The sequence below is a fragment of the Giraffa tippelskirchi genome, chromosome 3 (assembly GCF_054371585.1).
Source record: "Giraffa tippelskirchi isolate mGirTip1 chromosome 3, T2T-mGirTip1v1.2.pri, whole genome shotgun sequence".
NCBI classification, from domain to species: Eukaryota; Metazoa; Chordata; class Mammalia; order Artiodactyla; family Giraffidae; genus Giraffa; species Giraffa tippelskirchi.
The window spans coordinates 11,907,232-11,931,014 of NC_137277.1; the positions used below are offsets into that span (position 1 = coordinate 11,907,232).

The 23,783-nt window shown below is 51.9% G+C and overlaps 3 protein-coding genes across 7 annotated transcripts; 1 reads left to right on the plus strand and 2 right to left on the minus strand.

The window, feature by feature from the left end:
* Positions 1 to 606: 606 nt before the first annotated feature.
* PDE6G (phosphodiesterase 6G) lies at positions 607 to 6,012 on the minus strand. 5 transcript variants are annotated; one of them, XM_081576300.1, is made up of 4 exons: positions 5,902 to 6,012; positions 2,147 to 2,390; positions 1,653 to 1,693; positions 607 to 1,192 (listed from the first exon to the last, which is right to left on the minus strand). In XM_081576300.1, the coding sequence occupies exons 2-4, from the start codon at positions 2,290 to 2,292 to the stop codon at positions 1,116 to 1,118; spliced, it is 264 nt and encodes an 87-aa protein (XP_081432426.1). In that variant the 5' UTR covers positions 2,293 to 2,390; positions 5,902 to 6,012; the 3' UTR covers positions 607 to 1,115. The 5 variants fall into 5 exon arrangements, with proteins under 5 accessions (XP_081432426.1, XP_081432425.1, XP_081432423.1 ...); XM_081576299.1 differs by having other exon boundaries at positions 2,147 to 2,407; XM_081576297.1 differs by lacking the exon at positions 5,902 to 6,012 and adding an exon at positions 3,815 to 4,551 and having other exon boundaries at positions 2,147 to 2,407.
* On the minus strand, positions 5,439 to 6,899 carry OXLD1 (oxidoreductase like domain containing 1). Its single transcript, XM_081576294.1, has 2 exons — positions 6,823 to 6,899; positions 5,439 to 6,012 (listed from the first exon to the last, which is right to left on the minus strand). The coding sequence occupies exons 1-2, from the start codon at positions 6,880 to 6,882 to the stop codon at positions 5,611 to 5,613; spliced, it is 462 nt and encodes a 153-aa protein (XP_081432420.1). The 5' UTR covers positions 6,883 to 6,899; the 3' UTR covers positions 5,439 to 5,610.
* Positions 6,900 to 7,024: 125 nt separating this feature from the next.
* CCDC137 (coiled-coil domain containing 137) lies at positions 7,025 to 16,277 on the plus strand. The gene is made up of 6 exons (XM_081576279.1): positions 7,025 to 7,202; positions 7,592 to 7,725; positions 9,318 to 9,537; positions 14,487 to 14,569; positions 14,690 to 14,769; positions 14,945 to 16,277. Exons 1-6 carry the CDS (start codon positions 7,066 to 7,068, stop codon positions 15,164 to 15,166), a joined length of 876 nt encoding a protein of 291 aa, XP_081432405.1. The 5' UTR covers positions 7,025 to 7,065; the 3' UTR covers positions 15,167 to 16,277.
* The last annotated feature ends 7,506 nt before the right edge of the window (positions 16,278 to 23,783 follow it).

Sequence of the window (23,783 nt, forward strand, 5' to 3'; positions counted from 1 at the left end):
CCAGCCCCAGCAGGGTTCTTCGTCCCCTCCCCAAGGTCACCCCTGTCGGAACTTTGTTACCTTCGGTTCGCTTGGCTTTTTCTGACCTTCACATAGACGGGATCACAGGAGCCCCCTTCTCGAGAGTCACTCTCCAATCACTGCTGTGTAAACAGAGCCCCACGTCCGTGTGGACATGCACTTAGGCAGTTTCCAGAAGATGACTGCCACTAGGGACAGTTTCGTGCAGGTCTGTGTATGTATGACAGCGTGCCCCGCTGTGGGGTCAGGAGTGGAATTGCAGAGTTGCTGGTGGGCATCTGTCCGGCTTTAGTGGACACTAAGGGTGGGCAGGGGGACCCAGTTTCCCTGCACCTGTCTCCTCACTTGTGGGGAGCAAACAGGCTTCCCCTCCCCCTGACCCAAGCTCCCGTCCCTGCAGTACGTGAGGCTGCCTGCCTTGCCCCAATCCAGCCTTCAGGAGCCTTCTCAGCACCTGATGTGTTTCCTCCCCAGCCTGGCCGAGGCCCCGCCATCCCTGCCACCTGCGCCTGCGCCATCCACTCCTACTGAACAGACCCTACCCTCGGGCCCTGCCCCCACTGACGATACACCCCAGACCAGTGGTGGGGAGCACGGCTAACTTTATTTGAAACAGGACAGCGAGCATGAGCCACATTGGAAAGTACAAGCTTCCTACTGGTGTGACCAGTCCAGGGGGTTCTCATTCTCTGATGCCTGCAGGACTCCCACCATCCACCTGCCAGCCCTACGGCCTCAACTGGGAAAGGCTAGTGAGGGGAGCCCGTCCTAACCCCTAGACAGGCAGGCCAGGAGGCGGGGTGTGGCAGACACCACTGCGAGGCCTGCTCTAGCTTTCCAGCCTGGGGAGAGGGTCTGTGGACCGTGTTTCCAGAAGTTAAGCAGGGCCTGGCTGCCCCGAGAGGGTGTCCTGAAGGGAGGTGGTGGGCTCCTGGTAACTAGCGTCCAGGAGGCTTGAGGTTGCTGCCCTGTGAGGGTCTCCAGACACAATCCAGACACTCTGGACCTCTCAGGGGGACAGCCCTCCTCAAAGGAATCTTAAAGGGGGTCAGAGCGGGCAGTGGAGTGGAGGGGCCGATGGTGGGGGTCCGGGGCTAGATGATGCCGTACTGGGCCAGCTCGTGCAGCTCCAGGTGGTTGAAGGCCTCCCACGGGCAGATGACAGTGATGTCTGCAGGACAAGTGGGCAGTAGGTTGAGGGTCCCATGGCCCCTGGTGCCACCATGCCCTCCAGGCCCTGTTGTCCACACCCCAGTGGTGAGAGTACAAGGTCCTTGGGTGTAGAGCCCTCCTCTTAGGACACACCACCTTTGGGGGGTGTCGAATGGGTGCCCTGCCCAGGAAGAGAGTGGGTGCAGCAGGCCTGGAGGAGGCAGGGAGGAAGGTGGGCCTTGCTGCTGGTGAGGGGGTGTTGGGGTGGGGACAGCAAGAGCTTTGTTCCTTCCAGCCCCTCCAAGCACCCACTGAGTAGGAATGACCTCACTCAGGTGGTGTCTGAAGCTTGCAGTCGGGAAAGGGAATGAAGCACAGCTAGGGGGGAGGTGCCCTCTGCCTGGGGTGGGGGGCTGGGCCCCGGGCACTCTTGGGGGTGGGCAAGTCGGGGGGACCTAGGTGGACACTCGTTGTCATACCTGTTCCCAGGCCTTCCATTCCGGGGATGTCATCACCAAACCTGCAGGTACACAGCAGTCAGGGCCGGTGGCCAGGAGGAGAGGAAGGTGGGGTGCGTGCACTTGAGTGCAGGTTCCTGGGGACGTGATGTGTCTGAGTGTGTCCTGGGTGTGTACAGATGGGGCTGCGTGTGCGGAGACGCACATCAGCTAGTGGGGTGCTGGTGGAGTGTCTGGGTGGCGGTGTGGGTGGGTGTGCTTTCCAGACCTTTCAGCAATAACAGCTAAAAAGGACCCCCCTCCCTGTCCCCAGGGAATGGGGACCCTGAGACAGGCCAGCTCAGGCCCCTGAGAACCGCCCCACCCGCTTAGGAGGATGGGATCGCCTTCCACCAAGAAAGGGTGGCTGAGGCCCCACCCAGTCCTCCACCCGCAGTGCAGCCCCCCTCCCTCCTGTACAGCTGGTGGGCCCTCCACCCCCCTCTCAGAGCCACCCCTCCCACAGCTCTGCTTACCCTTGGACACCTTTCTTGGGGGGCTTGCTCTTGAACTGCCTGGTTTGCCGCTGCTTAAATTTCGGGGGCCCTTTCCTGGGAGTGACGGGTCCCCCCATTACCCTGGTGGCCGACCGGATCTCGGCCTTGGGTGGCTCCAGGTTCATGGCCAGGTTGGCAGAGATCCCGCAGCGACCTTCAGCTTCTGGACTCCCTCACGCTCTGGGCCCTCCTGCTTCCGACCCTCCTCGCAGGTCTCAGCTCCCTGGAGCAGAGGAAACCCTGCAATATGAGACCCACTGGTCCTCAGTAGGACTTGGACAGCAATCCCCTGACCCGGGGAGCCTCTGCCAACTGCACCTGGGGCCCATCTGAGGACCAGGCAAGGGGTTAGAGTGCTGGGTGGTCCCCAGGTGCACCCTCCTTATGGCTTCCCCCTTACGCATTCCCCATCCCAATCTCTGGGGTGGAACACTCAGCCTCATTTATGGTGGCATGTTGGGCACCCAGTGGTGCCTAAAAGTAGCCTGAGAAATGGGAGGGCAAGGGAGGGGCCTGTGTCACAATGAAACCCCCAACCAGGCTGTGTAGCCTTGGCTCCAGCAGTGTCTTCCCTCTGCTGGTAAACACAACCTGCCACCCACCACCACTCGCTAGGTGCCAGCATCACCTGCTGGTGTCCCTGAACTCACAGCACAGGGTGGCCTCCCTTCCTCCTCTCCCCTGGAGCCTCCCCCTGGATGCCCTAAGCCCTGGTGACCTTGGCAAGGGAAAGCTCACCTTCCTTTAAGCCTATTAGCACCAGAGGGAGACTCTAATCTCTCAGGAAACACTGTGAGTCCAGAAGGTTCTGGGGCTAAGCACATGACGCAGCCAGGAGCTGTTACCCTGGCACTGGATGCCCCAGGCACCACCTCTTGGGGCCCCTTTTCTTGTCCCCCATTTGTGGGCTGCAATGCCTGACTCCCATCTGGGGCCACTGCCCGCTGCCTGCTAGAGTTTAAGGGCTGAGACAAGGGAGGCAAGGACAGGTGATTCTATCAAGACCAGCGAGGAAGGCCTGGCCATGAATACCGGGGCACCCAGGGTTGGATGGGCCCCGCAGTGGACGTGCCCTCCCTAAGTTTTGGCCTCTGTGCTGGGACCAGCATCAGCCTGAGAGGAACTGGGGATCAGGGGCCAGATCTACACTGGGTCCAAGGTGGGCAGCAGCAGGTCTGGTGGCCCTGGGAGTTCAATCCCCACGACATCCACTCCTCACGGCTCAGGCACTGTAGGCCCAGCCAGACCCTTCCCCAGTTCCAGGCCATAGGCCTAGTGTGGGCAGTTCTGAGACCTGATGGAGCTCCAACCATCAGATGCTGTCCCCATGGAAACCGCTGCCCGAGCTGCCCTGGCCCCGGCCTGGCCTGTGGCTTGTGCCTTTAGGTTGGCTGAGTGTGTGTGGCCTGAGGCTCCGAGACCATTGCTAGCCTGGGGGACAGCCTGCACCACCACCTGACACGGGGAGCAGAGGACGTGATAGGCTGGGCATCTTCTCTGAACAGGGCAGTGGGTGGCCTCCCATAGACCCAGACCTCAGGATGGTGGTGAAAAGCCCCCCAGCTCCCCACCCTCTGGGCAGATACCCGCTAACACCCTTAGGTAAGTGGCCATCAGGAAAGGCAACTTGGGAAGGTCGCTACTCACCAAGTTCTGGGGCAGCAGGTCTCAGGGGACCATGGCTGTGAGTGGCAGGCCTCCCTCAGCAGGGTGCTGGCTGGGCATTTATCCTGGAGCTGGGTAAGCTGATTAGGACTGTGCCTGACACCACACTAATGAGATTGTGGGGTTGGGTAGCACTACAGAGGATTCCCCGAGACAGGGGAAGGGGCTTAGGTGCAATCAAGGGAAGGACAAGCTGGGGACAGGGTCAGGGCAGGCAAGGGATATATGATCATGAACAACCATCCTCTCCTGAAGCCTCTTGTTTTAAAAAAAATATTTGTTTGCTGTGCTGAGTCTTAGTTGTGGCATGCGAGATCTGTAGCTGCAGCACGGGAACACTTAGCTGTGGCATGTGGGATCTAGTTCCCAGATCAGGGATTGAACCTAGGGCCTCTGCATTGGAAGTATGGAGTCTTAATCCCTGGACCACCAGGGAAGTTTCTGAAGCTGCTCATTTTTGAAGCAAAGGCCTGTCTCTGCCTTCAGTCCTGACTGCTGAGGAACCCCTTTCTGCCCCCCAAAGCCATGTAGCCTGGTCCTGATCCACTTCTTTGGCCTCACCTCTCATCCCTCCCTCTTGCTCTGCGCTCTAAGGAACTCCTTCCACCCTTGGGCCTTTGTACCTGCTGTTCCCACTGGGTGGTGCATTTTCTACATCTCTCCCCTTCCCCTAGCTTCCTCCTCCTGGGACTTCACAAAGATCAATCCCAGGTTCATATACACATAGAAAATTTTTCCTTTTTTTTCCCCATAAAATAAAAAAATAAAATGTTTTATTGAGAAAAATACAGTAAACTTCTTCCTACATCTCTGAGATTAACTACCTCCATGTTGTAGACCTCTTCAGGGGCCTCAGGCCCATTAAGTTCTGCTGTGCTTTTATCTCCAGGGAAATCTCTTCCTGGGCCATTTTCAAATCTGAGGACATGATTGAAGTAGATGCTCTCTGACATAAAGTGTAACAAACATGTATTGCTACTATTATGCTTCTCTGAAAAAACCAAAACTGATTCTGGATGACATCATTAGCTGGCCAAGACAGCTGGCACCTCTGGGTGTATCCTCAGGCATGAGCACCGCAGCATGTCTTGTGGCTGTGTGGTTTCATTCTTTTGTCCACAATGCTGGCTTTACATTGAAGGCCTCTACCTGGGAAGGCCTGTTTTATCAGCTCAACTCCTTCGTGAAGTCGGATCGCAACCCTAGCTTTCCTCTTAAATGAGGAGATAAAACAGGCATAAATTCGTTTAACCCTGTCCATCTAGGCCACTGGTATCAGAGCTTGGAAGTCTGCAGTTGGATGGATGGGACACTTCCCAGGCCATCTGTGGGCATTTGTGCCCACCAGTGCTTTGCTAACGGCCACCTCACAGGACCAGATGGTCCTCCCTTTGCCGCACCACTGACAGTAACCAGAGCTGACCTGTGGGTGAGACTTCTGGGATGCTGGGACATGGAAGGGGGCCCCTGGGGTCATTGTCATTTGAATAGTCAAGGAAACAGGTTTATTTTCACCTTCACAGATTGGTGAAGGTTGTAGGTGCCCTGTGGACATATGATGATATGACATAAGCCTACAGATGATGACACAAAAGCCTGCTGTCTAACCACCACAGAGAATGTATTTATTCTCAGGCAAAGTCAATAAACAACTCTTCCTACTCCTGTCGACACCAGCCGCACGAAGGGGCCGTGGATAAAGGTGGCGGTGTGGGATCCTGAGGAGGAGTGTGTCGGGGTGAGGGCGCCTGGGGGGTGAGGGTGCCTGGCCAGGTGGCTCAGCCTCCACTCCTAATGCGGAGCTGGATCTCCATCCGGAGGAAGGCCTTGAGGTTCTCATCAGTTACGTGCTCCTCCAGGGCAGCCAGGGCCCGCTCCCCGCCGTCTTGGTAGTGCTGCAGCAGTGCATCTGCGTACTCCACCCACACACAATTGGGGCAGCCGCTCATGCAGCAGTTGGTGGGCGGTTGGAGCTCAGGTGGCGGTGGGTACAGGGGTCCTGAGGGGCCCCCACCTGGCAGGGAGGACTTGGGCTGCCCAGTGCCCGCTGCACCTGCTTGGGACCCCACCTCCACATGGTTCTTCCCAAACTCTCTGTGGGCTTCACGGACTTGGATCCTGCGAAGATGGCTGCCGCCTCCAGGAAGCTTTTGACACCAGTCCCAGCTGGACAGTGGTCCCTAAGGATGCAGATAAGCACATGAGCCTCTAGGAAGCTGGTAAGGCCCCGCGTGCCTCCTGCTCTGGGCAGACTTGGGCTTCCTGTCACTGGCAGGAGACTCCATGTCTTTCTCAGCTTCCTTAATTCCTGCATGACCTTAGACAACTCACTTCGTCTTTAGACTCAGTTTCCCATTTGCAAAAGGGACCTGACGCTTGGGATGAGGATGACCCATAAGTTCATGAGAGGGGCTGGGTTCAAGGCCTGGCACTAGGCAGGCACTCCAGCAGATAGTGAGTGGAGAAACTGTACCTCCAGCTAAGATGCCTTTGCCTGGTGGTCAGGACTGTGGTGAAGGTGGAGGCTTGTGAGCTCCAGCCCAAACAGTCACCTCTCCCTCTCCAGCCAGTACTGCCACATTTCCCTCCCGTGACCATCCTGACTAATCGCATCAGCCCTTCATCCCTCTTCCTCTGTCCCAGGAGAAGCCCAAGCCATTCCCAAGGTCCAGGGGACAGCCTTCTCCCCACCTGGAACCCCTACCCTGGCCCCTTGCTCTGTCTCCAGGGCACTGAACACGGGCCCAAACTTTATTTCTCTAACTTCTCCAGCGAGGAGCATCAGCTCTTATTCACTGAGGTTTCCCCAAAGGCCTTCCATACAGCAGCAGTTCAACAGGTACTGGACGGGGAGCGGGGAACGAGCTCAGAACCCCCCGGCATTACTCTGAGGTCTGATCAGCGGCCGGAAGAGTGGGGCTCCTCGGCCCCTATAGGACCCAGCCTCCCGAACACATCCCGTCCCCGTCCCCGTCCCTGCTAGTACTTGCCACGCCGTGGGTAGCGGCAACCACCGCCCGGCCTCCCCCTGCTACCCTCCGCAGCAGCATTGCCCGCGGTCTGGCTCACTGCGCACGCGCCCCAGGCGGCCGCGAAAGGCGGCCTTCCTGGCCAATCCCGACCCATCAGGGAGCTGCATAGCGTCAATGGGCGCAGGAAGCGGAAGTGGCAGGCGTAGGCAGGACCGCGCAGGAGTGCGGAAGTGGGTTCTCCTGTGAACCCCGTGTTTGCAGATGGCTGGACTCCGGCGCGGAGCTGCGGCGGCGGTGCCGGCGGGAACTGCGGGGTTTGGGAGACCAGGGCGACCGCAGGGCCGGAGGAAGAAAGAGTTGGGAAAGCAGCGCTCGGCGCCACGGCCGGGACCGCGCAGGTGGGTGCGGATCTCACCGCCCTGAAGACTCCTCGGCGCCCCTCCGCATGCCGGGCACAGCTCGCTGCCGGGTCCGGGCGGTGGGCGTCCCGGAGGGTCAGCGGGGTGGGCAGAGGCGTGACGGAGTCTCCGGTGTGGCACATGTCCCCTTTCGGGCGCCGTCTTTGCCATCCTGGACGAGGTCAGGTCCTCCTACTCAGGGTCCTGTGGGAAACCGGTCCAGGGACATCTCTGAGCAGGCTAGGACGAGGTCGTGCTCCCTTGACCGACACGCACGACAGCGGCCAGGTTGGCCTGCGAAGTTTCATTTTCCAGGCTGAGCTTCGGTTTCTCTGATTCTGTTTATGCTCAACTTGAGACCTGTCTCACCCCCGTGTTCTCCTTCACAGCAAAGAAAAGAAGAAAGTGAATTGCAAGCCCAAGAACCAGGATGAACAGGAAATTCCTTTCCGGCTTCGAGAGATTATGAGGAGCCGGCAGGAGATGAAAAATCCTATCAGTAACAAGAAGAGGAAGAAAGAGGGTAACTGCAGGCCTATGCTGGGTGGCCATAAAGCCTTGTGTGTTTGAATCCACTTAATTGCACAAGTATTCAGTGGCGTTTCAGGCAGAAGCAATCTACCAGGACCCGACAGGTCAGACAGTGCAGGAGCGTGTGGAGGGCTGACTGAAGGCTGGTGTCACCAGGGCCAGAGCGGTGGGTGGCAGCAGGTGACAAGGTGATTTCAGATGAGGCTCCAAAAGGAGCCCCTGGGGCTTCATTGGCTAAGATGAAATTGTTGATTTCTACCACTGCCTCCCAAGAGTAGTGGAGATACATCAGAGGGGATGGTCAATTCAGATTTACTTGAAGTAAAAGGTTGCAATGTAAGGATTGAGGGGTTGAGAGGACACTGCAGGCCATCAATACTATGATGATGGTTCCTTGGACTAGAGTGCAGAAGTCATGGTGGAGAGAAGTGGATGGTTTCCGGAGGTTATGGAGTGAATTGATCAGACCCCCTGGGAAGCTCATCCTCCCCACCCCGCCCCTTTCCCCAAGGCCAGGTAGGGTGCCCACCTGTCAGCCTCTCCGTGGATGCTGGGGGAATCAGGTCCAGAGTGTTTGTGTTTCATGTACACATATAGGTGTATGTGTTCCTAAACATGACACTGATTTTGCAGCAATACTATTTTGTTATTTCTTTGTAAACCTTAGTCTTTTTTTTTTTTTTGGCTGCACCAGGTCTTAGTTGTTGCATGTGGGGTCTGGTTTCCCTGACCAGGGATTGAACCTACATCCCCTAGTTTGGGAGTGCAGAATCTCAGCCAGTCGACCACCACAGAAGTCCCAAACCTCAGTCTTTTTTATTGGGGGTTAGATGGCTGCCAAATCAATAGTGAAGTAAAGAATTGAGGAAGCAGAGGGGTAGAGGAGGACACTGACCCAGATGGATAATGGCACATTCTGAGCCATGCCCTATACAGTTAGCACTTTGGGGGGTTTAAATTATTTTTAAAAATATAAACTTACGTACTTGGTTAAATCAGTTCTGAAAGGTATGAGGTGAGGCGTTTCTGAATCCTGTTCCCGCTCCCTAAAAGAAACCACTGTTCATCTTCTTTTTTACCTTCCCAGGGGAAATGTTATGCATATTTTCACATGTTAGTATTATGCACATTTCACATTTCATATATTAGTAAAAGCTATACTTACATTCTATATATTGTTTGGTGTCCTGGGTTTTCCCTTCCAGTGGATTTTGTAGATCTTTCCACGCCCTTCTCCATAACTCTACGAAGCTCTCTTCAGCAGTTGTGCAGTGACACCTCTGGATGAACATAAGGGGATTCATTTAGCCTTTCACCTAGTGATGGACACTTAAGGTCACGTCACTTTTTTCACGTGAGCTGCAGAGGACATCTTTGATATGTGCCAGTGAGCTGTGGGGATGCCACCCCAGGGTGCCCCCAGCTGGCATCTTAAGAGATTGTTTAGTTCCCACGTGAGCCTGCTCTTCCCTTCTTGCGGCCTAGGGAGGGGAGATGAACATGGGCGACCAGCCCAGCACCACCCATTTCCCGCGCCCCCCCGCCTTCATCACTCTCCTCTCTGAGGTTTCCCTTTGTCCTCAGCCCAGGCGGCCTTTAGTAATACATTGGAGAAGGAAGCAAAGGGAGTGGAACCGGACATTGCTGTACCCAAGTTTAACCAGAGGAAGTGGGAGTCCAACAGGGCCTATGTCCGGCGCATGGAACAGGAGGCCCAGCACGTGCTGTTCCTCAGCAAGAACCAGGCCAACCGGCAGCCCGAGGTGCAGGCGGCTCCCAAGAAGAAGTCAGAGCGGAAGAAAGCGTGAGTAGGGGCTGGAGGGCTGGGAGGCAAGGCAGTGGGGTTCCTCGAATGTCCTCTACATGGACAGCATCTTGTCACCAAGGGGCACCCTCCCCACCCCGTGATTCAGAGCAAGCAGGACCTGGTGTCGGGGTGTTTTTCTCTGCACCTCAACCTGTTGACCTAGGAGGCTCTGAACCCACAGAACTCTGAAGGCCTACCTTTGTCTGTGCCTCTCTGTGGAAAGCATCAAGGGATACAGGAACCAAGCGAGGGCTAGCTGTCCCCTCCAGACCAGCTGTTGTAGGGAAGTAGAAAAAGGGTGAGGCTCCTTCCCAGCAGGGCCTGCAAGCCACCAGGGGGACTGCCTGCCTCACACAAGTCAGTTTCCAGGATTGACCTTTCAGTTCAGTTCAGTTCAGTCGCTCAGTCGTGTCTGACTCTTTGCGACCCCATGAATTGCAGCACGCCAGGCCTCTCTGTCCATCACCAACTCCCGGAGTCTACCCAAACCCATGTCCATCGAGTCGGTGATGCCATCCAACCATCTCATCCTCTGTCGTCCCCTTCTCCTCCCGCCCCAATCCTACCCAACATCAGGATCTTTTCCAATGAGTCAACCCTTCGCATGAGGTGGCCAAAGTATTGGAGTTTCAGCTTCAACATCAGACCATCCAATGAACACCCAGGATTGATCTCTTTTAGGATGGATTGATTGGATCTCCTTGCAGTCCAAGGGACTCTCAAGAGTCTTCTTCAACACCACAGTTCAAAAGCATCAATTCTGCGGCTCTCAGCTTTCTTCACCGTCCAACTCTCACATCCATACATGACCACTGGAAAAACCATAGCCTTGACTAGACGGACTTTTGTTGGCAAAGTAATGTCTCTGCTTTTCAATATGCTATCTAGGTTGGCCATAACCTTCCTTCCAAGGAGTAAGCGTCTTTTAATTTCATGGCTGCAGTCACCATCAGCAGTGATTCTGGAGCCCAAAAAAATAAAGTCTGACACTGTTTCCACTGTTTCCCCATCTATTTCTGATGAAGTGATGGGACCAGATGCCATCATCTTAGTTTTCTGAACGTTGAGCTTTAAGCCAACTTTTTCACTCTCCTCCTTCACCTTCATCAAGAGGCTCTTTAGTTCTTCTTCACTTTCTGCCATAAGGGTGGTGTCATCTGCATATCTGAGGTTATTGATATTTCTCCCAGCAATCTTGATTCCAGCTTGTGTTTCTTCCAGCCCAGCGTTTCTCATGATGTACTCCTTATAGAAGTTAAATAAGCAGGGTGACAATATACAGCCTTGACGTACTCCTTTTCCTATTTGGAACCAGTCTGTTGTTCCATGTCCAGTTCTAACTGTTGCTTCCTGACCTGCATACAGGTTTCTCAAGAGACAGGTCAGATGGTCTGGTATTCCCATCTCTTTCAGAATTTTCCACAGTTTATCGTGATCCACACAGTCAAAGGCTTTGGCATAGTCAATAAAGCAGAAATAGATGTTTTTCTGGAACTCTCTTGCTTTTTCAATGATCCAGCGGATATTGGCAATTTGATCTCTGGTTCCTCTGCCTTTTCTAAATCCAGCTTGAACATCTGGAAGTTCACGGTTCACGTATTGCTGAAGCCTGGCTTGGAGAATTTTGAGCATTACTTTACTAGCATGTGAGATGAGTGCAATTGTGCGGTAGTTCGAGCATTCTTTGTCATTGCCTTTCTTTGGGATTGGAACGAAGACTGACCTCTTCCAGTCCTGTGGCCACTGCTGAGTTTTCCAAATTTGCTGGCATATTGAGTGCAGCACTTTCACAGCATCACCTTTGAGGATTTGAAATAGCTCGACTGGAATTCCATCACCTCCACTAGCTTTGTTCGTAGTGATGCTTTCTAAGGCCCACTGGAGTTCACATTCCAGGATGTCTGGCTCTAGGTGAGTGATCGCACCATCGTGATTATCTGGGTCGTGAAGATCTTTTTTGTACAGTTCTTCTGTGTATTCTTGCCACCTCTTCTTAATATCTTCTGCCTCTGTCAGGCCCATACCATTTCTGTCCTTTATCGAGCCTATCTTTGCATGAAATGTTCCTTTGGTATCTCTAATTTTCTTGAAGAGATCTCTAGTCTTTCCCAATCTGTTGTTTTCCTCTATTTCTTTGCACTAATCGCTGAGGAAGGCTTTCTTATCGCTCCTTGCTATTCTTTGGAACTCTGCATTCAGATGGGAATATCTTTCCTTTTCTCCTTTGCTTTTCGCTTCTCTTCTCTTCCCAGCTATCTGTAAGGCCTCAGACAGCCATTTTGCTTTTTTGCATTTCTTTTCCATGGGGATTTTCTTGATCCCTGTCTCCTGTACAATGTCACGAACCTCTGTCCATAGTTCATCAGGCACTCTGTCCATCAGGTCTAGTCCCTTAAATCTATCTGTCACTTCCACTGTATACTCATAAGGGATTTGATCTAGGTCATACCTAAATGGTCTAGTGGTTTTCCCTACTTTCTTCAATTTAAGTCTGAATTTGGCAATAAGCAGTTCATGATCTGAGCCACAGTCTGCTCCTGGTCTTGTTTTTGCTGACTGTATAGAGCTTCTCCATCTTTGGCTGCAAAGAATATAATCAATCTGATTTCGGTGTTGACCATCTGGTGATGTCCACATGTAGAGTCTTCTCTTGTGTTGCTGGAATAGGGTGTTTGCTATTACCAGTGCGTTCTCGTGGCAAAACTCTATTAGCCTTTGCCCTGCTTCATTCTGTACTCCAAGGCCAAACTTGCCTGTTACGCCAGGTGTTTCTTGACTTCCTACTTTTGCATTCCAGTCCCCTATAATGAAAAGGACATCTTTTTTGGGTGTTAGTTCTAGAAGGTCTTGTAGGTCTTCATAGAATCGTTCAACTTCAGCTTCTTCGGCGTTACTGGTCGGGGCATAGACTTGGATTACCGTGATATTGAATGGTTTGCCTTGGAAACGAACAGAGATCATTCTATCATTTTTGAGATTGCATCCAAGTACTGCATTTTGGACTCTTTTGTTGACCATGATGGCTACTCCATTTCTTCTAAGGGATTCTTGCCCACAGTAGTAGATATAATTGGCATCTGAGTTGAATTTACCCATTCCAGTCCATCTTAGTTCGCTGATTCCTAGAATGTCGACGTTCACTCTTGCCATCTCCTGTTTGACCACTTCCAATTTGCCTTGATTCATGGACCTAACATTCCAGGTTCCTATGCAATATTGCTCTTTACAGCATCGGACTTTGCGTCTATCACCAGTCGCATCCACAGTTGGGTATCGTTTTTACTTTGGCTCCATCCCATCATTCTTTCTGGAGTTATTTCTCCACTGATCTCCATTAGCATATTAGGCACCTACTGACCTGGGGAGTTCATCTTTCAGTGTCCTATCCTTTTGCCTTTTCATACTGTTCATGGGGTTCTCAAGGCAAGAATACTGAAGTGGTTTGCCATGCCCTTCTCCAGTGGACCACAATCTGTTAGACCTCTTCACCATGACCCATCCGTCTTGGGTGGCCCCATACGGCATGGCTTAGTTTCATTGAGATAGACAAGGCTGTGGTCCGTGTGATCAGATTAGCTAGTTTTCTGTAATTCTAGTTTCAGTGTGTCTGCCCTCTGATGCCCTCTCGCAACATTTACCGTCTTACTTGGGTTTCTCTTACCTTGGGCCTTGGGTAATTCCTTTCTCGCCGCCGCCGCCGGCCCCCAGCCCCCGGCCCGGCCTAGCCCCTGTCAGCCGCGACCCCAGCCCCCGGCCCGGCCTAGCCCCTCTCAGCCGCCGCTCCTGGCCCCCGGCCCGGCCTAGCCCCTCTCAGCCGCCGCTCCCGGCCCCCGGCCCGGCCTCACTCCTCTCGGCCATGCTTCTGCACCGAGCCGTCGCAGCCGCCTCGCTTCAAAAAGATTTTTTTTACAGCTCCAAAAAGATTTCAGAGCCTGTAGCTGTGTCATTCACACAAGTTCTTTGACCCCTCAGACTCAGCTTCCTGGTGGAGATACTGGCACCAGGAGGAAGCCCACCACCAAGCTGCCCATCCCTACTCTCCGCCCTGGAGAAGTCTGGGGCACAAGCTATATGCCACCTTCCTGAGCCTGTGGGTGGGGGCTGGGGCAGTGGTTTCAGCAAACAAATGCCTTTTGAGATGCATTTCTGCCTCTGCAGAAACTTTCGTCATGAACCAAGCCAGGATTTCATCAGAAATTTCTCTAAAAGCGGGGACTTCCTGTTTGGCCCAGTGCTGCCACTGTAGGGGGCGTGAGTTCCATCCCTGCTTGGGGGGACTGAGATCCTGCATGTCTTGTGTCGTGGCCTTAATTTAAAAAGAAAGAAAAAAAGAAATTTCCCCAAAGCTGTAAAAGTTACATTGTTTTCAGCTTTGCGGAGTTTCTCCATGTCCACTTTCTTATAGTACATGTACTCATATTAGCCAATGAGAATTACATCACACAAAACCTATCCCAGGTACCAGCAAAAGCCACAGTGATCTCCAGCACTCATTGGACACTGATTCCAGTAACGGTAAGGAGCCGCATCACACATGCTACTGTGCGGGGCCCTTGAGACACCACAGCAGCACGGCTGATGCTTGGGGCAGGTGATTCTCTGGCGTGCAGGCTGTCCCATGCCCTGTAGGACAGTGAGCACCTTACCCGGCCTCCACCCAAGAGGTGCCAAGAGCACCCCTCCCCACACACACACACCGACAACCCAGGACATCTCGAGACATTGTCACATGGCTCCAGGGGTACGGATGCTGAGGACTCTTGACTTGGAGCTTTGGGAGGGTCTGCTGGGTTCTCGAGCGCTCTCTGTGGGTCGTGAGGTTTGGAGGCAGCCACCTGGGGTATGCCGTGGATCATCCCTCGTGGGCAGGGGTGACCTCTGCCTCATCCCAAGTCCAGTGAACTGAGGGTTCAGGAGTTAAGAGCAGCACTGTGCTCTCTTCCCAGGTTCCAGAAGCGGCGACTGGACAAGGCCCGGCAGAGGAGGGAGGAGAAGGCAGCAGAGAGGCTAGAGCAGGAGCTGCTCCAAGGTAGCTTTTCCGGAAGCAGTTGTGTCGGGGTCAGTGGGTGGGCTAACAGTGGCTGTGGGTGCCAGGGCTGCAGGGCTTGTGTGGGCCGCAGGCCTCAGCTGTGCTCCTCTGCCCCTCCAGACACGGTGAAGTTTGGTGAGGTCGCGCTGCAGCCCCCAGAGCTGACCGCCAAGCCCAGGATGAGCGTGAGTAGGGACCAGGTAAGCAGGGGTTCAGGGAGTTGCCCTTTTTGCCCCTTGATGCTGCCGGGTCCAGGGCACACAGGAGAGTGCCATGTTCTCATGGACTGACTTTTGGACTTTTGGACTGACCTAGACCCTTCCTTAACCTCCCCTCCTCAGCCTGTGCCTCAGCCTCCCTCTCTCTTTTCTTCAGCCTGGCAAGAAATCACTGATGCTGAAGAAGCTTTTAAGCCCTGGCGGTGTGTCCCAGCCTCTGACCACCTCGATGGCCAGACAGAGGATCGTGGCGGAGGAGAGGGAGCGGGCTGTGAAAGCCTACAGGGCGCTAAGGAGACTGCAGCAGCAACCACAGGGGACTCAGTCGCCACAGCCACCCCACCTCCCTCCCGGGAAGAAGCCAGAGATGCAGCTGTGATAACGAGGGACCAGAGCTGCTGCACCTGGGCTGGAGCTGGACAAGCAGATGACCTACAGTCTTAGAGTCGTTTCCCAGGACATATCCTGGGACTCAGGTTGGGGAGTGGGCTCCTGTTTTTTCTCCCTAGAGACTGCTCTTTCAGGAGGGACCATCCACTGGACCCATATCTCGCACAGAGCATCGTCTGTCTCCTGAGCCCCCATAGATGGAGCCACCACCTGGGTAAGATGCAGTCAGCATCGTTCCGTTGAGCCTAGCGTCACATGCAGCTTTGTTCTGAACACACAGGTCCAGCCTGAGACACAACCCAGGGCCACTTTAGAGAGGGCCAATCCCGTAATCCTGTCCCTAAATGCCAGTGAATTGTAGACACTGCTGACTCGATAAGCGAGGCTCTACCGGATTCGACAGAGCCACACGGCTGGAGCCAGAGCCAGACAGCAGGCTGGTGTGGGGCAGGGGCAGGGGGTCAGCATCTAGGCCACTTAGACCACTGTCATCACGGTCCCCGCAGGGCAGGTGGAGTCACCCCAGCTTATGTTGGGGTGTGAAGACTGAGCCACCTGCACCGAGGTTGGGGAAGCTGAGTCCTTATATCATCAGGATCTCTGGGGAGGACACGGAGGGGCTCTCCAACAGGTCCAGAGTGGCTAGACAGCAAGGACAGGAGCCCAGCCCAGGGCTCTCTTGCGATCAGAGGGGCCATGTGAGTTCCTGCTAACGGCAGGGCCTGGCAAGGTTTGAACCTCCCATGGGCGCCAAAGGAGGGAGCATCTGGGTTTATCCTCCTGCTCAGGTGTGGGATATAAGAGAGCATGGAGATGCAGCTTACAGGCTGCTAGCAGTCAAACATGGAGGGACAGGGTTAGGCTGCTCATAGCCCTGTTGGAGGATGACAGCTGCTGGGCTGCCTTGCTCTCGACAGCTCAGGCTCCTCTAGCCAGCAGAGATGGCCTGGGCAGCTCAGTGCTAGGCCTCAGTGCTGGCCAGGGCGGCCCTCGAGAATGAGTGTGAAGTGGTATGGGATCTGTTTTGCTCTTCTCCAAGTTTGTATTTTATGCAGTGAAGTTTATTTTTGAATTAAAAGATTGAAGTTCTGGAAGCTGTACCTGGAATCAGGGCTGTCACTCTCTGGGGTGTGTTTCTGCATGGGGCAGCCAGATGCTGGCTGGCTGCAGTAGCCAGGACTCACCCCCCATCACACGGCAGTTGGGGCGAGCAGCGCGTCTCTTGTTCAGTTCTGGCATCCTTCTTACAATTGGATTCTGAGACAAGCAGGGCAGTGAGAGCAAGGGGTGAGGTGGGGCCGCTGAGAAACACTGGTGTTTCCTGGACGCACTGCAAGTACGGTATGAACATGGGAATGAGGAAACAGGTCATGGTGAAGGAAGTTTGCCCTTGGTCATATGAAATGTGGAAATTATATTTCCTTAGACCCTTGGCGGAGTGCCTCTAAAAACTGGTCAAGTCGGCTCAGCTGGCTTTACCATCAGAGATGTCACCAGGCCCAACCTAACCCATCAGCGATGGTGACCAGGCTGGGGTCATCCCTCAGAGATGGGCCCCCAAGCTGGGCATCACCCCTCAGGAACAGAGCCCAGATTTTGGTCACCTCTAGAGACAGAACCCAGGTAGGATCAGCCATCAGGACATCCAGCCTGGGTTAAGGGTGTTGATTCTGAGCATGAAATAAGATCTTTGGCCAAAATGAGTTTATTGGAATCAGAATTTCAATTCAGAACAAGCTAACTGTGTGGCAAGTTGGAGGAAACAAAGGGAAGGTTAGCTTTTACTAGGTTTTAGGAGGAGTTGATGCTTTTAAGCTGTGGTGTTGGAGAAGCCTCTTGAGAGTCCCTCGAACTGCAAGGAGATCAAACCACTCAGTTCTAAAGGAAATCAATCCTGAATATTCATTGGAAGGACTGATGCTGAAGCTAAACTCCAAAACTTTGGCCACCTGATGCAAAGAACTGACTCGTTTAGATAAGACCCTGATTCTTGGAAAGATTGAAGGCAGGAAGAGAAGGGGACGACAGAGGATGAGATGGTTGGGTGGCCTCACCAACTCGATGAACATGAGTTTGAGGAAGCTCCGGAAGTTGGTGATGGACAGGGAAGCCTGGTGTGCTGTAGTCCATGGGGTTGCAAAGAGTCAGATACGACTGAGCGACTGAACTGAACTGAACTGAGGAGGAAGTTAGGAGGGCTTTGGTGTTCCATTGGCTGCAGTGAGTAGCTTGTTTCTGGGTCGGGAGGAAATCTTCCTTCTGGCTGGCCCTGTGAACTGTGGTGCTGAGGGATGCATGCGTGAGAGCCTTCCCTTCAGAGCTTCCCGACCCCATTCTGATTGAGTTTTCCTTTGCTCATTTCCACATTCCCCCCTCCCTTTTGATCTGGGTCTTTTCTTGAGAGCATCACTGATCAGTTTTAGTGGAATTGTGTTTTGTCCCTCAGTGCCAGGACCTCGCGTGGACATCGTGTGCCACATCAGAGGGAAAGTGCATAGTGATCGAAACTGAGGCCACGTTTGAGTAAGAAGGAAAGTAGGAGAAACTCTCGGCCACTTTCCCTCTTAAAATCGTATCTTGTGAAGAAGATGCGAGCATCAGCAGCATCTCAAAGCATTGAGTCAACGTCATTCTATTTAGTGTACATTTCTGCAGGGGGTTGACGAGCAACAAGTACAGAGTTTTAAAATAGGGAATTCCCTGGTGGTTCAGTGGTTAGGACTCCACAGTTTCCCTGTCAAGAGCCCAGGCTCAGTCTCCAGTTGGGGAAGTAAGATCATGCAAGCTATGCAGCATGGGAAAAAAAACAGAAACAAAAAACCAAAACTATGCAAAACAGAATGCAAAAGTAATATATGACAACTAGCTTGTATGACAGAGAAGGCAATGGCAACCCACTCCAGTACTCTTGCCTGGAAAATCCCATGGACGGAGGAGCCTGGTAGGCTGCAGTCGATGGGGTCGCTAAGGGTCCGACACGACTGAGTGACTTCACTTTCACTTTTCACTTTCATGCATTGGAGAAGGAAATGGCCACCCACTCCAGCGTTCTTGCCTGGAGAATCCCAGGGATGGGGGAGCCTGGTAGGCTGCCATCTGTGGGGTTGTACAGAGTTGGACACCACTGAAGCGACTTAGCAGCAGTAGCAGCAGCTTATATGATGGTTCTAAACTGTGACCCTAGACCTGAAGGTAGCTGAATAAATCAAAGGGCCAAGGAGAGTCAGGTGAAATTTGTGCTTGTTCCCTCATCTTGTGTAATTGAGTTTCTACTTCTCCAAAGGTGTTTATCCAAGTAATAGTAGTAGTAGTAGTATTTGCTGTCGGACAAATGCCTCCTTATTCATTAAGTATGAAATCAAAGTCTATGTGGTTGTCTAAAATTACTTTAGCTGATGAGTCAAGTGATAGTTGCTGGGCTGCACAATTTCTGATTATGTGCTCATTGACACTTACTCTGACCTAAGTTGGTTTTGCTGCTGCTGCTGCTGCTAAGTTGCTTCAGTCGTGTCCGACTCTGTGCAACCCCATAGATAGCAGCCCACCAGGCTCCTCTGTCCCTGGGATTCTCCAGGCAAGAATACTGGAGTGGGTTGCCATTTCCCTCTCCAAGGAGGTTTTGATGAGAACTGGCCAAATGGCACAGACTTGTATAGCATTTGACCAATAAAGTGGGTTCCTCAATAGCTATGAATTTCCTTTCCAATGGTGTCTGAGCCACAGAGGAGGCAGTGGCCTGGCTGTGTGGAAAAGCTTCAGTCCAATGAAAAAACATGCAAATTGTTGTTGCTGTTTGGTCATTAAGTCATGTCTGACTCTTTGCAACCTCATGGACTATAGCCCACCAGGCTCCTCTGTTCATGGGATTTCCTGGGCAAGAATACTAGAGTGGGTTGCCATTTCCTTCTCGAGAGGATCTTCCCGACCAAGGACTGGAACCTGCATCTCCAGCATAGGCAGGGTCCTTTACCACTGAGTCACCGGGGAAGCCCTGCCAATCATTACCAAGACTTATACCCATGAGATGGTGGGCAGCTCTGTGAAAGCCACTTGCCAAACCTCAAATGATCTGTCAGGCAACTTGGAGCGTCTGCGAGGGAACCATGCGGACAGTTTTCTGGATTGCATTTTTGGAATGTGACACAACCCTGGATCCAATATCTTCCCACATAATGCTGCATAATATTTGCCTGATATCGTCTGCTGAGAATTCATTACTTGGGAAAGCAACACTGAAGCCTGCACACTGGTGTTCAGATTCACAACATCCAGCACTTTAAACAGCATGTCCACCTGCCCCTTCACTTGATCACCACCAGTCTGGTGTAAGGGCATGATCTGTTCACTCCTGTTGGAAGAGCACCAAGTGTTGTGGGTTCAGTATCTTTTTTTCTTGATTTGCTGAGGTTTATTGGAGACCTCCACAATTGGGAATCAAGCTCTGAGGCAGGGACTGTTCAATAGTACTGGGGTTGAGCATTGAGAATGTAGCTGTAGTATAGAAATTCATTCCCAGTCTGGAGAGTTGTTTCTCTGAACCAATTAAGAGGAAGACTTGGAAAAACTGATTTCCTGGAGTCCCGTCACTGAGAAGTGGGAGGACACTAGAAAGATGGATTGGGTGACTGAAGATGCCCAGAGTGCTTTGGTTTCTCAAAGTTTTTCTTTCACTGTCCTGGCTTCTTACAATGATGAAGGCTGGGAGAACTTTTGCTTAGGGGACTCTTATCTGTTGAACTGAAATATTAAAGATTTTAACGTTTGGTTTTTTTTCTTTGTAGAATCATCTAGGGTGCAGGCTAATTGGTTTGCCAAGTTAACTACATCTTCAGAGGACAGTTTCCCATTTATTCTAGTTCTCTTAACCAAGATAGTCCTGGTTTGGCCTGTTAATGAACAGAGTTGAAGGCTACCCTAGTGGATTTGTTATCCATAGGGAGACCAGCATTCTCCTAAAAAACAATTTGGAATTGACTTGTGATGGTATGATTTATGTATAATATACATTTGGTCTTCATCCTCATTTCTGGCACAGAGCTCTTAAAACCCTTGGCATTTTCTGATGAGAGCAACAAAGATGTCTCTTGTTAGGTGAATGAGTTGGGTTTTGGACCCCACCTAAACATCGGGGCTGGCTGCCAAGAGAACCAACGTGATTAGAGGGTTAGAACTTTTCAGTGCCCATTACCTCCAACTGCCCAAACTCCAGGGAGGGGAGAGGGCCTGGAAGTTGAATTAATGATTCAATCAATTATAAAACCCAAAGGGCAGAGTTTAGAGAACTTTCAGGTCAGTAAACATGGCAACGTGGGGAGTGTTCACTGGAGGGGGCAAGGGAACTCTGCCCTTTCCCTATACCTTGTTCTAGGGCTCTCTTCCATCTGGCTGAGTCATTTTCTTTTATAACCTGTGATCTGGTAAGTAAACTGTGTCTCTGAGTTCTGTGAGCCACTCTAGCATATTAGTTGAACCTGAGGAGGGCAGTCCTGGGAATCTGATTTATAGCCTAGCTGTCAGTCAAGAGCAGAGGTAACAACCTGGGCTTGCAATTGGCTTCTGAGGGCAGTTGTGCGGTCTTGCACCTCATAAGGCATATAACTGCCCTTTAGGACATGCTAAATGGGAACCATTAGCATGGTGGGAAGGGTGGCTTCCCTCATCGCTGAGTCGGTAAAGAGTCTGCCTGCAGTGCAGGAGACCCGGGTTCGATCCCTGGGTCAGGAAGATCCCCTGGAGAAGGAAATGGCAGCCCACTCCAGTATTCTTGCCTGGAAAATCTTATGGACAGAGGAGCCTGGCAGGCTACAGTCCATGAGGTCGCAAGAGTTGGACACGACTTTGTGACTAAACCGAGGGTGGCTGAAAAAGACCCTGATGCTGGGGAAAGACCCTGATTCTGGGAAAGATTGAAGATGGGAGAAGGGGGCGACAGAGGATGAGATGGTTGGATGGCATCACTGACTCAATGGACATGAGTTTGAGTAAACTCTGGGAGTTGGTGATGGACAGGGAGGCCTGGTGTGCTGCAGTCCATGGGGTCGCAAAGAGTCGGACATGACTGAGCGACTGAACTGAAGAGTGGCTGAACCCAGTGTGGGGTAGAAGCTGGGGTGCCATGGTGGCCCTGTGTGGAAGGCAGGAGCCTGTGAGCACCCCCCTAGCAGCAGCTGCTGGGACTTTGGACAGGAGACCTTCCACTTGAGGGGGGTTTACCACCTTGCCGCCTGACAGTAACTGAAGCTGCCCCAGTGACCGAAGGATATAAAAGGATCTTAAGCTCCAATAGCTATGATGTCTAGGACGATGTCAGAGAAACACACTAATGTGGGTGGCAGTGCCCAGAAGGGTTCCATATAAACATGGAAGTGGAAATTGTTTACACCAGACCAAGCTGCCTGCAGAATGCAAGGAGGTTCAGGAAGCCTCTTTTCATCCAGGGTGGACCCTGGAACCACATGAGGAGGTGCTGGAGTCTACTTGGGAGTCACTTGGACAGTGCCCTACAAACCGCTCTTGACTGACCAACAAAGAGCTGTTCACTTTGTGAACGGCAGTTCCAAGTTGAATGGACAGCATTTTGTTTGGAAAGCTTCTAAGTAAAGACCAGCAAGTGGAGACTGATTGAAAAAGGTTAAAAAGGACCAGCTCGTTTGGGCTAAATTAACATGCATTTTTCCTAGCGGTGATGAAGAACTGAGCTGTAGAAGCCCCCATGTTTGAGTTTTTACTGACAGGGGTAGTGGCCAATGGCCTGGCCATATGGTCAGGCAGGAAGGCAGTGGCCTATTTAAGGATGTCCATTTGGGGCACAGTCCCATGGAAATCGATGATGACCATTTGAGGGGTGCGTTAGAGTAGGACATGTCAGTGCCTATCAGAAGAACCCCTTTCCAGGTTTGGAAGGTGACTGGAACAAAGATACCCCCATGTGCCCCCATGAGATAACTAGCTGGGTCCATGAAATCTGTGGACATGGGCACTGCAGCAACACTGATATGGGCTGAATGTAGACAAGCAGGCAGACCTCATTTTATTATGCTTCACAGATAACTTTTTTTTTTTTTAACAAATTTGTGATAACTGTATCAAGCAAGTCTATAGGTGTCATTTTTCCAAAAGCATTTGCTCACTTCATGTCTGTGTGTCACATTTTGGCAATTTTCACAATATTTCAAACTTACACACTGGGGAACTAAAATATTTGTGTGGCTGACTTTATTATGATACTTGCTTTATTGTCGTGGTCTAGAACTGGAATACACAGCATCACTTAGGTGCCTGCAGACCTCTTGCACCCTCTGAGGTCCAAAATGCTGGTAACAATTGTTCTGTCTGCCAACGTGAGACACTGAGACCATGGATGTTCATATGCCAGGTGCACTGGCGGGCAGGCCCTGAGCACAGGGGGCAGGCCAGACTGATGCCAGAAGCCCAGGGCTACAAGGGGTTCTGACATGAAGAGATGCCAACTCTGGACTGTGCTTTGCCACCCTGGTGGTAGATGCAAATGCTCAGAATACTATGAAAGAATCACAACAGAAGATTTTGCACCAGTTTGGGCAGCTGACCATCACTTCTTCTGACTAAGACACTGTAATGTCCACCGATGGACAGATATTATTCTAGATGTTTCTGTGAAGGTGTTTTTTAGATGAGATTAACATTTACATCAGTAGACTTTATGCGTAAAGCAGATTACCTTCCATAATACAGGTGGACTTCAGTTAAGACCTTAATAACAGAAAAGACTGACCTCACCTGTGCAAAGAAGGCTCTGCCAGCAGACGGCGTTCTGACTATAAACATACCATCAGCCCACTTCACCAGCCTGCTGCCCATCCTGCCGATTGTGGACTTGCCGGCCTCCACAATGACACGAGCTAGTTCCTTAAAATAAATGTCATTCTCTTTTTCTCCTGTTCTCCATGTTTGTATTAATAGATACACATAGATGCTGGATCACAGCCCCCACCCAGAGCTGTACCACCCAAAACATTTCCAGAGTGTCCACCGGTGGCCAGACTGTCCCAGTTAAGAACCATTGTATATAAATCTTTTGTTTCTTGCTGCTAGTTTGTGGTCTGCTTTATCTATGTCTTATACATTTCTTGACAGTTTACTCCTGAATATTAAAAACTATCACTTTGTGAGTTAATGTCACAATTCATTAAACTAACTTTACTGATATTTAAAAAATATTTTCTTTTACTCATTTTTAACAGGTGGGCAACTGAATTATCTTAAATATACTGTTATATATTTATATTTTATACAAGTATAATGTATACAAAAAATATATTAGTGACGGCACTAGTGTTCCAGGCCTGCTCTTAGCGTGGGGGCCAGGAGGAGGCAGTCTTTGCTATGGTCCTTGGCTGATACCTGGGGGGGCTCTTGCCCACTTACCCACCCAAACCCCCCAGCCAGTCTGGGAATGAGGACACCAGATGGCAGCATCAGCACTTTTGAGACCTCAGTACTGACTGCAGGGAGCCCTGTGGCATCCACATGGACTCTGGGGGTTCAGGGTCCATCGCGTCGACGAGCTCTGTAGGTGATTCTGAGAAAGTAGAGTGGGGAGAACACTGAGAATGGATGGGCTCCTC

Bases quoted from the DNA above. Each gene is read 5' to 3' on its own strand.
- PDE6G (XM_081576300.1), bottom strand. From the start codon at position 2,292: ATGAACCTGGAGCCACCCAAGGCCGAGATCCGGTCGGCCACCAGGGTA. The intron at 1,694-2,146 runs GTAAGCAGAGCT...GTGTACCTGCAG, and splicing joins CCCAAGAAAGGTGTCCAAGG to GTTTGGTGATGACATCCCCG. The intron at 1,193-1,652 runs GTATGACAACGA...CTTGTCCTGCAG, and splicing joins AATGGAAGGCCTGGGAACAG to ACATCACTGTCATCTGCCCG.
- OXLD1 (XM_081576294.1), bottom strand. From the start codon at position 6,882: ATGCTGCTGCGGAGGGTAGCAGGGGGAGGCCGGGCGGTGGTTGCCGCT. The intron at 6,013-6,822 runs GCAAGTACTAGC...CTGCATCCTTAG, and splicing joins TTGCCGCTACCCACGGCGTG to GGACCACTGTCCAGCTGGGA.
- CCDC137 (XM_081576279.1), top strand. From the start codon at position 7,066: ATGGCTGGACTCCGGCGCGGAGCTGCGGCGGCGGTGCCGGCGGGAACT. The intron at 7,203-7,591 runs GTGGGTGCGGAT...TCTCCTTCACAG, and splicing joins CCACGGCCGGGACCGCGCAG to CAAAGAAAAGAAGAAAGTGA. The intron at 14,770-14,944 runs GTAAGCAGGGGT...TCTTTTCTTCAG, and splicing joins TGAGCGTGAGTAGGGACCAG to CCTGGCAAGAAATCACTGAT.